The sequence below is a fragment of the Oncorhynchus mykiss genome, chromosome 27 (assembly GCF_013265735.2).
Source record: "Oncorhynchus mykiss isolate Arlee chromosome 27, USDA_OmykA_1.1, whole genome shotgun sequence".
In the NCBI taxonomy this organism is placed as follows: Eukaryota; Metazoa; Chordata; class Actinopteri; order Salmoniformes; family Salmonidae; genus Oncorhynchus; species Oncorhynchus mykiss.
In genome coordinates, this window is record NC_048591.1 from 4,216,130 (window position 1) to 4,232,121 (window position 15,992).

Below are 15,992 nucleotides of genomic sequence, written 5' to 3' on the forward strand. Positions count from 1 at the left end.
CCCCCCCCCCCACCCCTGCTTTCTTTATCTCTGATTTATGTTACACCCAATAGCCCAGGGCAACTTCAATACTGACTTCAAAGAATGTACAGTACTGGAGGTAAAACAAAGCAGTGTACTAACAGTACAGTGCTGCCCGATTTGTTATAGAGAGCCTCTGTACCGTACTGTGTGTGCGTGCGTGCGTGTAGCAGAGAGTGAGAACACGTAGGGAGGAAATGGAGGAGGAAACGGCACTCTGTTCTTCTCGTCTGAAGCAAAAGGAGGGAACAGGACCGGAGTGGGCCGGGGATCTGCAGGCAGGCAGGCGAGGGGGCTAAAGTAACACTCCTACATTCTCAACAAGGACTAAATAGTTCCCTGAACAAAGCCTGTTGACCCCCACAACAATAATATTAAGGGGTTAGAACTCCGGGCTTAAAAACAAAGGTGTCATTGTACGTGAATGATTCATGTTCTTTTAAATCCATAATTTGGATCCCTCCACAGCATAATAGAGGATCTAGATACTTTTTCTAACCTCTCTGGATTAAAATCAAATTATGATTGGTGAACTTTATTACATACACAAAAAAATGCAACTTTTACCGTGTAGTTTACCAATAAAATGGTCTGACAGGGATGTGGCCATACTCGGTATACATATCCCGAAAGAAAGAAATGATCTTACTCCAATACATTTTTATTGAAAGTTAGCAAAAATAGATAAGATCTTGCTACCATGGAAAGGAAAATACCTGTCTATTTGTGGGGGGGGGGGGGGGGGGGGGGGGGGGGGGGAAATCACCCTGATTAACTGTAGTCATATCCCAGTTTACCTACAAACAATAGTACGCAAGTATAAACACCTTTGGACCACACAGCCATCATACCGTTCTGTCTCCTAGAGATTAACGTTTTTTTTGGTGCGAAAAGTGCAAATCAGTCCCGGAACAACAGCAAAGGCCCCGGTGAAGATGCTGGAGAAAGCAGGTACAAAAGTATCTATATCCACAGTAAAACGAGTCCTATATCGACATAACCTGAATGGCCGCTCAGCAAGGAAGAAGCCACTGCTCCAAAACCGCCATAAAAAATCCAGACTACGGTTTACTACAAATATATAATTTTCATTAAATCACAAGTGCAATATAGCAAAAACACAGCTTAGCTTGTTGTTAATCCACCTGGCGTGTCTCATTTCAATACAGTTCTCGGCGAAAGCATAACAAGCGTTTATGTAAGAACATCTCTCTCAGTAGACAAAATATTACAAACACTAGCAGCCAAGTAGATTGGTCACGAAAGTCAGAAAAGCAATACATTAAATTGCTTACCTTTGATGATCTTCGGATGTTTGCACTCACGAGACTCCCAGTTACACAATAAATGTTCATTTTGTTCCATAAAGATTATTTTTATATCCAAAATACCTCTATTTGTTTGGCGCGTTATGTTCAGAAATCCACAGGCTCGAGCGGTCACGACATCGCAGGCGAAAATTCCAAACAGTATCCGTAATGTCCACAGAAACATGTCAAACGTTTTTTATAATCAATCCTTAGGTTGTTTTTAAAATATATAATCCATAATATATCAACCGGGACTGTCGCTTTTTCAATACGAGAGAGAGAGAGACAATGGCTGCCCCACTCTGTTGCGCAAGCAAAACTCTGCGAACACCCAGCTATCCACTGACGCGATGTTATCTTTCTCGCTCATTTTTCAAAATAAAAGCCTGAAACTATCTGTCTATGGACTATTGACACCTTGAGGAAGCCATAGGAAAAGGAATCTGGTTGATATCCCTTTAAAATGGAGGCAAGGCATCCAATGGAACAGAGAGCTTTCAGGAAAAACAGCACTTTCTGGTTTAATTTTCCTCAGGTTTTCACCTGCAATATCAGTTCTGTTATACTCACAGACAATATTTTGACAGTTTTGGAAACTTTAGAGTGTTTTCTATCCTAATGTGACAAGTATATGCATATTCTAGTTTCTGGGCCTGAGAAATAGGCAGTTTCAAATGGGTACGTTTTTAGCCAAAAAGGTAAATCCTGCCCCCTACACTCAAGAAGTTAAAGGCACAGTCAACTTTGTGTACGTAAACTACTGACCCCACGGAATTGTGATACAGTGAATTATAAGTGAAATAATCTGTCTGTAAACAATTGTTGGAAAAATGATTTGTGTCATGCACAAAGTAGATGTCCTAACCAACGTGTCAAAACTATAGTTTGTTAAAAGATACACTTCTTGTTAATCCAGCCGCTGTATCAGATTTCAAAAAGGCTTTATGGCGAAAACAAACCATGCTATTATCTGAGGATAGCACCCTATCAAACAAAGACAGACAATCATAATTCAACCCGCCAGGAACGACACGAAACTCAGAAATAAAGATATAATTCATGCCTTACCTTTGACGAGCTTCTTCTGTTGGCACTCCAATATGTCCCATAAACATCACAAACGGTCCTTTTTTTCCATTAATTGCGTCGTTATATATCCAAAATGCCCATTTATTTGGCGCGTTTGATCCAGAAAAACACCGGTTCCAACTCACGCCACATGACTACAAAATATCTCATAAATTACCTGTAATCTTTGTACAAACATTTCAAACAACTTTCCTAATACAACTTTAGGTATTTAACGTAAATAATCAATAAAATTTAAGACGGGATAACTGTGTTCAATACCGGAGGAAAACAAAGTGTAGCGTGCCTCTATCAAACAGTACACTTCACTCGACCCGCGTTCTGGACGGCCTTACTTCTTCATTACTCAAAAGAAAAACATCAACCAATTTCTAAAGACTGCTGACATCAAGTGGAAGCGAAAGGAACTGCAAGCAACTGCCTTAGAATTCTAGATTCCCAATGAAAACCATTGAAAAGAGAGTGACCTCAAAACTTTTTTTTCCTGGATGGTTTGTCCTCGGGGTTTCGCCTGCCAAATAAGTTCTGTTATACGCACAAACATCATCTAAAACAACAGTTTTAGAAACTTCCGAGTGTTTTCTATCCAAATCGACTAATATATGCATAATCTAGCTTCTGGGCCTGAGTAGCAGGCAGTTTATTTTGTGTACGCTTTTCATCCGGACGTGAAAATACTGCCCCCTAGCATGAGAGGTTAACAAGACATTTGTGGAGTGGTTGAAAAACAAGCTTTAATAACTCCAACCTAAGTGTATGTAAACTTCCGACTTCAACTGTATATATTTACAAAAATAATATATGGGGGATTGGAAATGATGCAGCCAATTACATTGATGGAAGCTACAATCTATCTGCAAAAGTAAAGCTGATCTACCGCCTAAAAAAAAAATATAATACAAAAAATATATATATATCGTATCATGATGTCGCTGGCAATTCCCTGCCCTAGTAGTAGATGGGTTCCATTTTGGACAGGTGTTTCGAACAGGTATTTATGCAATGCAGTTGAGCCTCATGTCAAAAGTGTTCAATGTATTCCTTACATGCTAGACCCCTGTGCAGTGGTGAGACACAACAGAGTGGATTCTGAAGAGCCCCAAGCAGCCAATTAAAGGGGTATCCGGGATTGGTACATACATTTTTGGGGACTATTAAATTAACTATGTCGCCATTGATTCGAGGAGATTAAAATTCTACAGCCCCATCCCTCAGCAGTTTACCAAAACAAGCGGTGGAGTGACCATTTTGTTGTTTTTCATATCCCGTATTGCCCCTTTAATGTCCTCTACTGGTATTCACCAGCGAACAAAAACCTTTCCAACCTCAACACAGACTGCTGTTTGGCTTCGGATGGTGTTTTTCCATAGGAGCATTGGTGTTACTTCAGGCTTTTTTGGGGTGTAAGCACTATGTTATTGAGTCTCACCTTCTGTCATGAAGTAGGGGATGCGGAAGCGACCCTCCAAGACGCGCTGTCGGAGCACGGGCAGGGTGGGGCCATCGAAGGGCAGGGCGCCACACACCAGCACGTACAGCACCACCCCCATACTCTACATTGAGACAGCCAACCACGCAGGCATGCACGCAGACAGACAGACACACACTAGGTCAGGGACTGCAGTGGAAAAAATCTTTACACTCACATAACTAGATCAATCATGTACAAAGGCACCTAGATGTATGCGAGGGCGAGTTCAATATGCCGTAAAACAGGGAGGGCTATAAAAAGAGGTTGGGAAATCTTATGCTCGCACATGATGTTTTCAGGGCACCTTTGAAAAAGAGGGTAGGTAGGGCTATTTGGTTTATGGCAAGATGTAATTATCATAAACTTATCACTGCAAGGTTTAGAGGGAAAGCAAACAATTGATCAGCAGACTAGGGTTGTTGATTCACAATCAGATCCCCTAACGCAATCATGTCCAGTATCTTAAAAAAAATCTCACCTCTCAGTTGAGCACCTAGGCTGCATCCCAAATGGCAACTTAATCCCTATACAGTGCACTGCTTTTGATAGGGCTCTGGTCAAAGGATAGGGCTCTACTCCCCACTATGTGGGGAGTAGGGTACCATTTGGGACGCAGAACTTTGCCCCAGGTTTCTCTTTGTTTAATCTGATCGGAAGCACATTGGTTGGCCTCACTATTGCTTCTAATGCCCATGATTAGAGTAGGTCCAGTTTCAAAGACAATGTACAGTCAGTTCGGGGACACTCGGTGTGTAATACCGAGGTACTAGTAGCAGTATTTGTGACTCATCGCAGAGCAGGCGTGTCCCCAAAATGGACAGCCCATTCCTTATATAGTGCACTACTTGGGAACAAGGCCAATAGGGCACTATTGAGGGAATAGGGAGGCCATTTAGGATGCAAACAAGAGCATTGTCTTACCCAGATGTCCAGCTGGGGGCCCTCGTACTGTTGTCCCTCGAACACCTCCGGAGCGGCGTAGGGTGGGCTGCCACACCACGTGGCCAGGGGCTCTCCGGGCTGGAAGAAGTTCCCAAAGCCAAAATCTAACAAAGGGGAGAATGACACGGTTAACTTCATTATTACACACCTTCACGTTGAGTTCTTCTGACCATAGATAGTATGGAGGGTTCTGCCTGGGCACATTTGGCTGGCTGAGTAAGTGAGCAACGGGTGGTAAGAGGTGAGGGAAGGATGGAAGGGAATGGCTCGGAACAGAGGGAGATGCAGACAGAACAGTGACTACTCAGGGAGAAAGAGAGCGAGGTAGAGGGAGAAACAGCAGACGGGTCAGAGGATCAGAAGGTGGCTGATTCACTGACTACCTATAGCACAGGGGTAGCTTTAAAGCTAGCTCCAGATTAGAACAAACAAATGTGTGTGTGCATACGGTCAAAATATAGTGTGCACTACTCTGGTCAAAAGTAGTACACACTATTTAGAGAATAGGGTGTTATTTAGGACGCACTGTAGAACAACCTGACCTTTTTTTTATATTGCCAATGCGATATGTAATGCGCAATATGTAATGCACATATTTGTGTGTTGAGGCCATTGATGGGCTAGCTGGGCCTTCATGAGGTCATCTCCCAGGAGACTGACTTGAGCTCATAGAATGACTGTTCTGATTGTTCCAAGGAAGGAAGAGAGAGCGAGAGACAAACTTACAACTTGATCTTAATCATAACTAAAAAAAAAAAGTCTGCCTTCCATTAAAATTCAACTTCCAACAACGTGTTGCCAAATCTTTTACCAGTATGAAGCTTCTCACTTTTACTTTTGCAAATTGCCCACACCCCCCTTTCATTCTCTGTCTCACTCCCTCGCGTGTCTGTTCCTTATGTTTAAGATTCTATTTGAATACATTTCAGTGTCGTTGCCCTCGAGTATGAGAATGGAGAGACCGTTATCTGTGGAGCCCGATGGTGTTAAAGGACCCTGTTGTAACAACTAACATTTATCAGATGAATAACTATTTTTAGTAGTTGTTTTTAAATCACCATCATCACAGCTATATAAAGCCAAGGGAAGAAGATGCGTTGCGACAAATACAAATATTAATATTCTGGCTTATGTAATGGGGGCAGGTAGTGTTGGACCTTGTGGCACAAAGCAGTGTTCAACAGCTTTTCAAATTGATTTAGTCTCTTCATTGCTCCGGCCAAATGATGCGCTCACCCCTCCCTGAGTGATTGTCGACCCCGTGAGACCCAATGTCCAAGATTAACCCTAAACGCCAATCTATTCAATTTCTAGGGCACTACTTTTGACCAGAACACTGAACCATGCATGAGAGCACCAGCTGTTCCCGGACGAGTGTGTGACATTGTTCTCCGTAGCCGATGTGAGCTAAACCATTAAACAGGTTAACATTCACAATTTTGCAGGGTCAGAAGAATTACCAGGACACATACTCAGAGCATGCGCTGACCAGCTGGCAAGTGTCTTCACTGACCTTTTCAACCTCTCCCTGACCCAGTCTAACACCTACATATTTCAAGCAAACCACCATAGTCCCTGTGCCCAAGAACGTCAAGGTAAGTGCTACGTCAAGGTAGCACTCACATCTGTAGCCATTAAATACTTTGAAAGGTTGGTCACAAGTTACATCAAAACCATCATCCCAGACACCCTGGAGCCCACTCCAATTTGCATACCGTCCCACAGACGACACTCTCTATTGCACTCCACACTGCCCTCTCCCACCTGGACAAGAGGAACACCTACATAAGAACGCTGTTCAATGACTACAAATCAAAATCTAATTTTATTGGTCACATACACATGGTTAGCAGATGTCAATGCGAGTGTAGCGAAATGCTTGTGCTTCTAGTTCCAACAGTTCAGTACTGTCTAACAAGTAATCTAATAATCCCCAACAACTACCTAATACAAACAAATCTAAAGGGATAGAATAAGAATATGCACACAAATATATGGGTGAGTGGCATAGGCAAGATGCAATAGATGGTATAAAATACAGTATATACATATGAGATGAGTAATGTAAGATATGTAAACATTATTAACGTGGCAATGTTTAAAGTGACTAGTGAGTTTATGTAGGCAGCAGCCTCTCTGAGTTAGTGATAGCTGTTAATCAGTCTGATGGCTTTGAGATAGCTGTTTTTCAGTCTCTCGGTCCCAGCTTTGATGCACCTGTACTGACCTCGCCTTCTGGATGGTAGCGGGGTGAACAGACAGTGGCTCGGGTGGTTGTTGTTCTTGATTCTCTTTTTGGCCTTCCTGTGACATCGGGTGCTGTAGGTGTCCTGGCAGGTAGTTTGCTCCCGGTAATGCGTTGTGCAGACTGCACCACCCTCTGGAGAGCCTTGTGGTTGAGGCCAGTGCAGTTGCCGTACCAGGAGGTGATACAGCCCGACAGGATGCTCTCGATTGTACATCTGTAAAAGTTTGTCAGGGATTTAAGTGTCAAGCCAAATTTCTTCAGCCTCCTGAGATTGAAGAGGCGCTGTTGCGCCTTCTTCGCCACACTGTCTGTGTGGGTGGACCATTTCAGTTTGTCTGTGATGTGTACACAGAGGAACTTAAAACGTTCTACCTTCTCCACTGCTGTCCCTTCGATGTGGATTGGGGGTGCTCCCTCTGCTGTTTCCTGAAGTCTACGATAATCTCCTTTGTTTTGTTGAGTGAGAGGTCGTTTTCCTGATACCACACTCCGAGTGCCCTCACACTAATGAGCTTGGAGGGCACTATGGTGTTGAATGCTGAGCTGTAGTCAATGAACAGCATTCTTAAATAGGTATTCCTCTTGGGATAGGGCAGTGTGATGGTGATTGCATCGTATGTGGACCTGTTGGTGTGGTATGCAAACTGAAGTGGGTTTAGGGTGGCAGGTAAGGTGGAGGTGATATGATCCTTGACTAATCTCTCAAAGCACTTCATGATGACAGAAGTGAGTGCTACAGGGCGGTAGTCATTTAGTTCAGTTATCTTTGCCTTCTTGGGTACAGGAACAATGGTGGCCATCTTGAAGCATGTGGGGACAGCAGACTAGGATAGGGAGCGATTGAATATGTCCGTAAACACACCAGCCAGCTTGTCTGTGCATGCTGAGGACGCAGCTAGGGATGCCGTCTGGGCAAGCAGCCTTGCGAGGGTTAACACGCTTAAATGTCTTACTCACGTCAGCCACGGAGAAGGACCTCTCCTTGACTGTTTGCGGGCCGCGTCGGTGGCACTGTAATTCCTCAAAGCGGGCAAAGAAGGTTAGTTTGTCTGGAAGCAGTACGTCGGTGTCCGTGACGATTGAATATGGCTGGTTTTCTTTTGTAGTCTGTGATTTCCTGTAGACCCTACCACATACTTCTCGTGTCTAATTGCGACTCCACTTTGTCCCTATACCGACATTTTGCGTGGTTGATTGCCTTACGGATGGAATAACTACACTGTTTATATTTGGCCATATTCCCAGTCCTCTTTCCATGGTTAAATACGGTGGTTCGCACTTTCAGTTGTTTCGCGCGAATGCCGCCACCCAAAGGTTTTTGGTTATGGTAGGTTTTAATGGTCACAACATCTCCAATGCACTTCCTTATAAACTCACTCACAGAGCCAGCGTATGTATAGATTAATGTTATTCTCTGAGGCTGCCCGGAAGATTTCCCAGTCCGTGTGATCAAAACAATTTTGAAGCGTGGATTCTGATTGGTCAGACCAGCGTCGAATGGTTCTAGTCACGGGTACATCCTGTTTGAGGACGGTAGGAGCAAGATTGAGTCGTGGTCAGATTTGCCGAAGGGAGGGCTCCCTACAGCTCAGCATTCAACATGATAGTGTCCTGCAAGCTCATCACTAAGCTCAGGATGCTGGAATTGAACACCTCCCACTGCAACTGGATCCTGGAATTCTTGACAGACCGCCCCCAAGTGGTGAGGGTAGACAACAACACATCCGCCATGTTGACCCTCAACACGGGCCACTCGGGTGCGTGCTTAGTCTCCTCCTGTACTCATGAGATTTTAGTCACTTAGCAGACAGTGTTATCCAGAGCAAAGTTTTTTTTTAACATCCATTGCAAATGACAATATATTAAAACTATAATTCCTCACAGAAAGCTATTTTAAAAAATACATTATTATTGAAATGGAACAGTTCCATGAAAATACACATAGAAAATAAGAACTGGCACACAAAACAGTAGAATAAATTGTAATCTTCCCCAACCTTGAAACTCATGCACCGCCTATGAAGTCTTTATAAAATAATTACCTTCAAGTCCATGGTCGTATTTTGCCTATAGGCGACTTTGAAGCAAGGTAAGACATGCCTCATAACATGGAATAAAAAATGTTCAGCTTTCAAACAATTACATATCATTTCAAAGTGCATATACTGCCTCCAGCTCACATTGTAAAGTGGTGGGTGACACGCTGATATGATAGCCTGTTGCCTGCACTTTAATGGGAGGTGTGCTTCAATGAACAGTTGAGAAATAAAACATAGAATTTGAATTGTGCACCAAAACTGTTAACAACATGCCTTTAGAATGGTTGCACAATGAATTGGCTTATAAAAGCACGTGTTTTACTCCAGCAGCAATCAACTGGGAGCTGCAGCAGAAATCCCACTCAAAATTGGCTCTGTATGCTGTGCGCGTCTGATAGTTGTGCTGGATAAATAAGATAGGCCTACATTATGACTAACGAAAATACACAGGCCAATTTAATTCCTCTAAATTATGCAAATTACCCTATAGACTGAAAAGCATGACGGTCCTATGTATTTATATACAACTGGTATTTCCATAAATGAATAAACAGCATTTTTCTCCCAGTCATTTTGGCCGGCAACAGATTTATTTAAATGGCCTTTTCATAAAGGCAAAAGCGGGCAATTGCCAGCTAAAGGAAACACTGTGTGATGTATACCAGACTGCACAGCACACACTTAACAGCAGCAGGGCAGCATTGCCATTGACTAGCCTATCTAAAAACACAAGGTTTCTTAACCGTCATCTAAAATGTACACAAATCCATCCTATGCACGTCTGGATTATAGTCTAGTAATACTGTGAATCTGGGTTTACTGAATGATAGTAATCTGAAATATGTTCCCCCCCCCTTTTTTTATACCTCACATGTCAAATTGGCTCTAGCAATGCAATTGCATCAAGGTTAAAATGTGAAAATGAGAGGCGAAGGCATGGTATACGTACGTCTAGATTTAGCCTACATTTGAACTAGAGACAAAAGATGCGGTCAATCCTACACCTCAAGCCTATAAGTAAGTTGTAGATTAAGTTGTAGATTTTGGGGCAGCAGGTACCCTAGTGGTTAGAGCGTTGGACCAGTAACCGAAAGGTTGCTAGATCAAATCCCCGAGCTGACAAGGTAAAAATCTGTCGTTCTGCCCGAGGCCGTCATTGTAAGTAAAAATTTGTTCTTAACCGGCTTGCTTGGTTAAATAAAAAATGAAATAATAGACTAGGCGAGATAATGATATGACGGTGAGAGTCACGGCAAGGCATGTTAAGGCAGACTAAGGAAGGAGTGAGGGTTTATCAGAGGAGCTGACCCACTTTGCGGGCTGCATACTGAGCAGCGCGGCTGGCTGACGTCAATGTTCCCAACAGGCCAGGGGCTCGCTATGTGTGGACGGTGGGCTGTGCAACGCCGCGCCCAGCCCCGATCACACTGTGTCCCAAATGGATCCCTTTTCCCTATTAAGTGCACAACTTTTGAGCAGGGCTCTGGTCAAAAGTAGTGCACTAAATTAAGAATAAAGTGTAATATGGGATGTAGACACTATCTAGACTACTTCCTGTTCCAAATATTAGCCTAAAGCGTCTACTCACACAGGGGGGGAGTCAACGCTAGCTAGTAGCCAACAGTGGTTGTGTGTTTATAATGAGGGATAATGCGATGTGTCCTTGCGCAAGTTGATACAAGTGCATAGAGAGCTCAGCTTACTATGGAGATTTATACAGCTGGGGAAATATGTGTGTGGTTGAGTATTATCCTGTCTGAGGTACAAAAGCATACATTTTGGCCATATCAAATGACTTTCACCACTGGGGAGGATGAATGAGGGGGTGGCTGAATGATGATATAACACCTGCACCATGAACATGTTATTCTGTGTAGCGGGTGGCCTTTCAGCTTGGTCCATGAACAATAAAACAAGACATACTATGGGTGAAGGGGGGGGTGGCGAGCAGTGTACCCCTGTGATCAAATGTTGTTTGCTGCAGCAGCAGAACCAATCCACTTAAGAGGCTTCCTGATAAGTGCATGATCTGGCTTCTTCTTAGAACGTGCTGAGCTCGCTTACACACACACACACACACACACACACACACACACACACACACACACACACTCTTTGAAGTGGAAACAAAGGCAACACCCCCCGCTGCCTGGCACTTGGGTGACCTTTCCTTGACTGACCATCAACCACCACAGCACCACAGAGCTTCTGAGCGATTGACCACCAGGGCAGTTCTGGGTATACAAAAGGAGACCTTTAGAAAGGGGGACTAATGTGGCAGTAAATCCTCTTATTTGAGGATGAAACATGAACCACACAATGTCCTTCGGTGAGGTAAAACAAGGGTTAAATATCACTGGGGGAATATTTATCTGTTTCTCTGTGCAGTGAGTCTCTTTTTAAATCCAGAGAGACTTGAACAAAACAACAAACGTCCTCATCTAAGCCAAGCAAAGCACAGGATGTACCAATGTTCTTGTGTGCCTGCCTGATGTATTTGTAATCCTAGGTTAATGTCGTTTCATTGGTCAGTTTCTCAAAATAAGTACCTTCCCCAACAATTGGATCGGAGTTATTGTGGTGGTGATATTGCCTTTGGTAATAACAACAACCACCTGCCACCACTCACAACAACTGATCATCTTCTCTTACATCCAGAGAGACAAACTGGTTTGTGTTCATTAGACATCAAACAGAACAAAACTGACTAAAACCGAGGGACTACAGGGACTCATTTTCATTTTCAGCTGAAAAATGTTTGGAAACGTTTTCCATTCGTGCCCTAATGAACACGGCCAAGGAAGGGAAAACAGGCATCTTAGGAAGCCCCGGGCCACGTCTCTCTCTCCATCAGTCACTGTCCGGACTAGCCTAGATCTAACACCCCTGGAGCAGGAACACGGGGACTCTGTGGGCATGCGCACATCGTATCACCGTGTCTGAAACTCAGAACACTCCTTCTCGCCCGGCACTCTCACAGATGCTCGATGACATTTTTCACTGGCCCGCTCAAAATGCCATCTTCCTGATAATGCAACAGCAGCCCAGGGCTCTGTGCAGTACGGCCTAGCTTCAGCTCCCGCTTCCCTCATCTAGCTGGGGGACTTTGGTTACCTCTCAACACAGTGCAAATGGCCTGCTCTGGTCGTTAGACATTTCAGAACTGAACCGTCACTGAGGTCATTGCTCCTGGCCATGTAATCCAACAGCAATGTTCTGATCAAAACAAGTTGTGAAGTTGTTCTCACTGCAATATAAAAGACTTGGTTTACATTTTCTAGGCCTATGTCGATTTACAGGTTCATGACTTTGTGAAACTCTCACACAGTCCATCCCGCTGGCAATTCCAATATTATTCTTAGGTTACCCTGAAACACTAAGAGTAGGGTTGCAAAATTCAGGTAACTTTGTCAAAAACGCCACAGGTAATTGGATCAGGAGAAAACAGACAAAACTTCTGGCTTTAATGCACCGACCGCCTACCTGCTATCTTGATGTTCATGTGTCCGTCCAGCAGCAGGTTCTCAGCCTTCAGGTCTCGGTGGACTATGTTGCGGTTGTGGCAGTACTCCACCGCTGACAGGATCTGCCAGAACTTACGCCGCGCTTCCAGCTCGCTCAGTCTCCCGTGTTTGGCCAGGTAGTCTAGAGAGGGGGAGAGGGTCATAAGTTCAGCTGTCTTACATTCAAATCAGGGGTGGCTAGGATGCAAAGGCCTCAAACATGGAGACTTGTGTTCTCAAAGTCTTCTTCCTAGCTAAGGCTTGCTAGACTACATATTAGACCAAATCCATCAGTGTAACTAATATAATCACCACTCTGCTCATGCCTGAACAGTATTAGGCTTGTACAATTCCATTTGGGTTTGTTTAGCCAAATCCATGTTTGTAGAGTACAATCACAGAGGCATGGAATACCTCAACTCGCTCAACTACTCTTACAGTAACTACCCTTCTCCCAGCCAGACAGCCAGCCGACAGAGGACAGGACAGTGATGAGCCACAATAAGGAGCCTGGCCTGTGATTCTGTGATCGGGTTGATGAAGCAGAGTAAACATCCCCCCGCATGGATGTAATCATGTGGTCAGTCACCACACCCAGGAGTGCTGGGTCAGCCCCCGGGCCCTCAGCCAGCCAAGCCCACAGACCCAGCCCTAACAGGCCCAACTAACACAGACACTGCTCCGCTGGGTAGTAACAAACACATTATAGCCTATGCCTACTTTAACACACAGAAAACATTCAAAATGAAGGGATTGACCAATTTATTTCCTCATCAGCCAACTAGGAGGTAGGTTACTCAGAACTGGCCTGTTTGTGCATGAGGAAATAAAGGTCTCCTGAGTGGCGCAGCGGTCTAAAGCACCGAATCTCAGTGCTAGAGGCGTCACATGTATATATATATATCACATGTATATATATATATATATATATATATATATATATATATATATATATATATATACACACACACACACACACACACACGAAGTCGGAAGTTTACATACACCTTAGCCAAATACATTTGCAACGCAATATTTTTATTTTTTACAATTCCTGACATTTAATCATAGTAAAAATTCCCTGTCTTAGGTCAGTTAGGATCACCACTTTACTTTAAGAATGTGAAATGTCAGAATAATAGTAGAGAATGATTTATTTCAGATTTTATTTCTGGGTCAGAAGTTTACATACATTCAATTAGTATTTGGTAGCATTGCCTTTACATTGTTTAACTTGGGTCAAACGGTTAGGGTAGCCTTCCACAAGCTCCCACAATAAGTTGGGTGAATTTTGGCACATTCCTACTGACAGAGCTGGTCGTGTTTGTAGGCCTCCCTGCTCGCACACGCTTTTTCAGTTCTGCCCACAAATTGTCTATAGGATTGAGGTCAAGGCTTTGTGATGGCCACTACAATACCTTGACTTTGTTGTCCTTAAGCCATTTTGCCACAACTTTGGAAGTATGCTTGGGGTCATTGTCCATTTGGAAGACCCATTTGCGACCAAGCTTTAACTCACCACTCTGATGTCTTGAGAAGTTGCTTCAAAATATCCACATAATTTTCCTGCCTCATGATGCCATCTATTTTGTGAAGTGCACCAGTCCCTCCTGCAGCAAAGCACCCCCACAACATGATGCAGCCACCCCCGTGCTTCACTGTTGGGATGGTGTTCTTCGGGTTGCAAGCGTCCCCCCTTTTCCTCCAAATAACGATGGTCATTATGGCAAACAGTTCTATTTTTGTTTCATCAGACCAGAGGACATTTCTCCGAAAAGTACTATCTTTGTCCCCATGTGCAGTTGCAAACCGTAGTCTGGATTTTTTTTATGGCAGTTTTGGAGAAATGGCTTCTTCCTTGCTGAGCGGCCTTTCAGGTTATGTCGATATAGGACTGGTTTTACTGTGGATATAGATACTTTTGTACCGGTTTCCTCCAGCATCTTCACAAGGTCCTTTGCTGTTGTTCCGGGATTGATTTGCACTTTTTGCAACAAAGTACATTCATCTCTAGGAGACCGAACGCATCTCCTTCCTGAGCGGTATGACGGCTGCGTGGTCCCATGGTATTTATACTTGCGTACTATTGTTTGTACAGATGAACGTGGTACCTTCAGGCGTTTGGAAATTGCTCCTAAGGATGAACCAGACTTGTGGAGGTCTACAATTTTCTGAGATCTTGGCTGATTTCTTTTGTTTTTACCATGATGTCAAGCAGTTTGAAGGTAGGCCTTGAAATACATCCACAAGTACACATCCAATTGACTCAAATTATGTCAATTAGCCTATCAGAAGCTATGATGTAATTTTCTGGAATTTTCCAAGCTGTTTAAAGGCACAGTCAACTTAGTGTATATAAACTTCTGACCCACTGGAATTGTGATACAATGAATTATAAGTGAAATAATCGGTCTGTTGGACAGAATTGTTGGAAAAATTACTTGTGACATGCAAAGTAGATGTCCTAACCAACTTGCAAGAACTATAGTTTGTTAACAAGAAATTTGTGGGGTGGTTGAAAAACGAGTTTTAATGACTCCAATTTAAGTTTATGTAAACTTCCTGACTTCAACTGTGTGTGTGTATATAAATATATAAAAATTGCTCATAAGAGGGGGAGGGAGTTACCTAACTCCAACGTCCCTGGCTGCTGCAATGTTGCGCAAAGAGCTGTATCACACTCTTCTGTCCTGACGTTTACGCTGCCTCTCTGAGGGACAAACAGGAGGAAACTATTTGGGCCACGCACCCTTTCCCTGAGACAAATGCTTACATTTGAATCTATTATAATATATATATATATATATATATATATATATATATATATATATATATATATATATATATATATATATATATATAAAAACTCCCCCTGTCCATCTAACAATCATGGACTCATCATGGCTCGATTCTGTTTATATTTCTTTAAACAGTATTCAATGATGCTAATAGTCTATGCGAGCGCACACAGCAACTCCAAAAATGATTCTCGCTGCATAATCCACACTGAATTCCCTATCCAAGCGGTAACAGAGCACCAAGTCTGGGACCAAAAGGCTTCTTAACAGCGTCTACCCCCAAGCCACAAGACTGCTGAACAGTTCATCAAATGGTGCAAATAAGCATTTCACGGTAAGATCTACCTGTTGTATTCAGTGCATGTGACATTTAAAAATAATAATTTGTAACCATCCGCAAATGTCAAATCAAATCAAACTTGTTACGCCAATTACAACCTTCAAATCCTGCAGGCCCATGAACAGATATAATGCGGGAGAGAATGAATACTTCCTAATTCATCGTTTCCCATCCAGCCTCATCAACAGCCTCTGGGGAACATGTTTCATGACGGCCTCTTCACACTTCCAA

At 43.3% G+C, this 15,992-nt stretch overlaps 1 protein-coding gene across 1 annotated transcript in view; it reads right to left on the bottom strand.

Moving 5' to 3' along the window:
- sik2b (salt-inducible kinase 2b) overlaps nt 1-15,992 on the bottom strand; it is a 68,038-nt gene that overhangs the window by 15,188 nt on the left and 36,858 nt on the right. The window contains exons 4-6 of the mRNA XM_036964956.1: nt 12,604-12,765; nt 4,813-4,937; nt 3,850-3,973 (exon numbers count right to left, since the gene is read on the bottom strand). Of these exons, the coding sequence (XP_036820851.1) occupies nt 3,850-3,973; nt 4,813-4,937; nt 12,604-12,765 (411 nt within the window). The remainder of the gene's footprint in view (nt 1-3,849; nt 3,974-4,812; nt 4,938-12,603; nt 12,766-15,992) is intronic.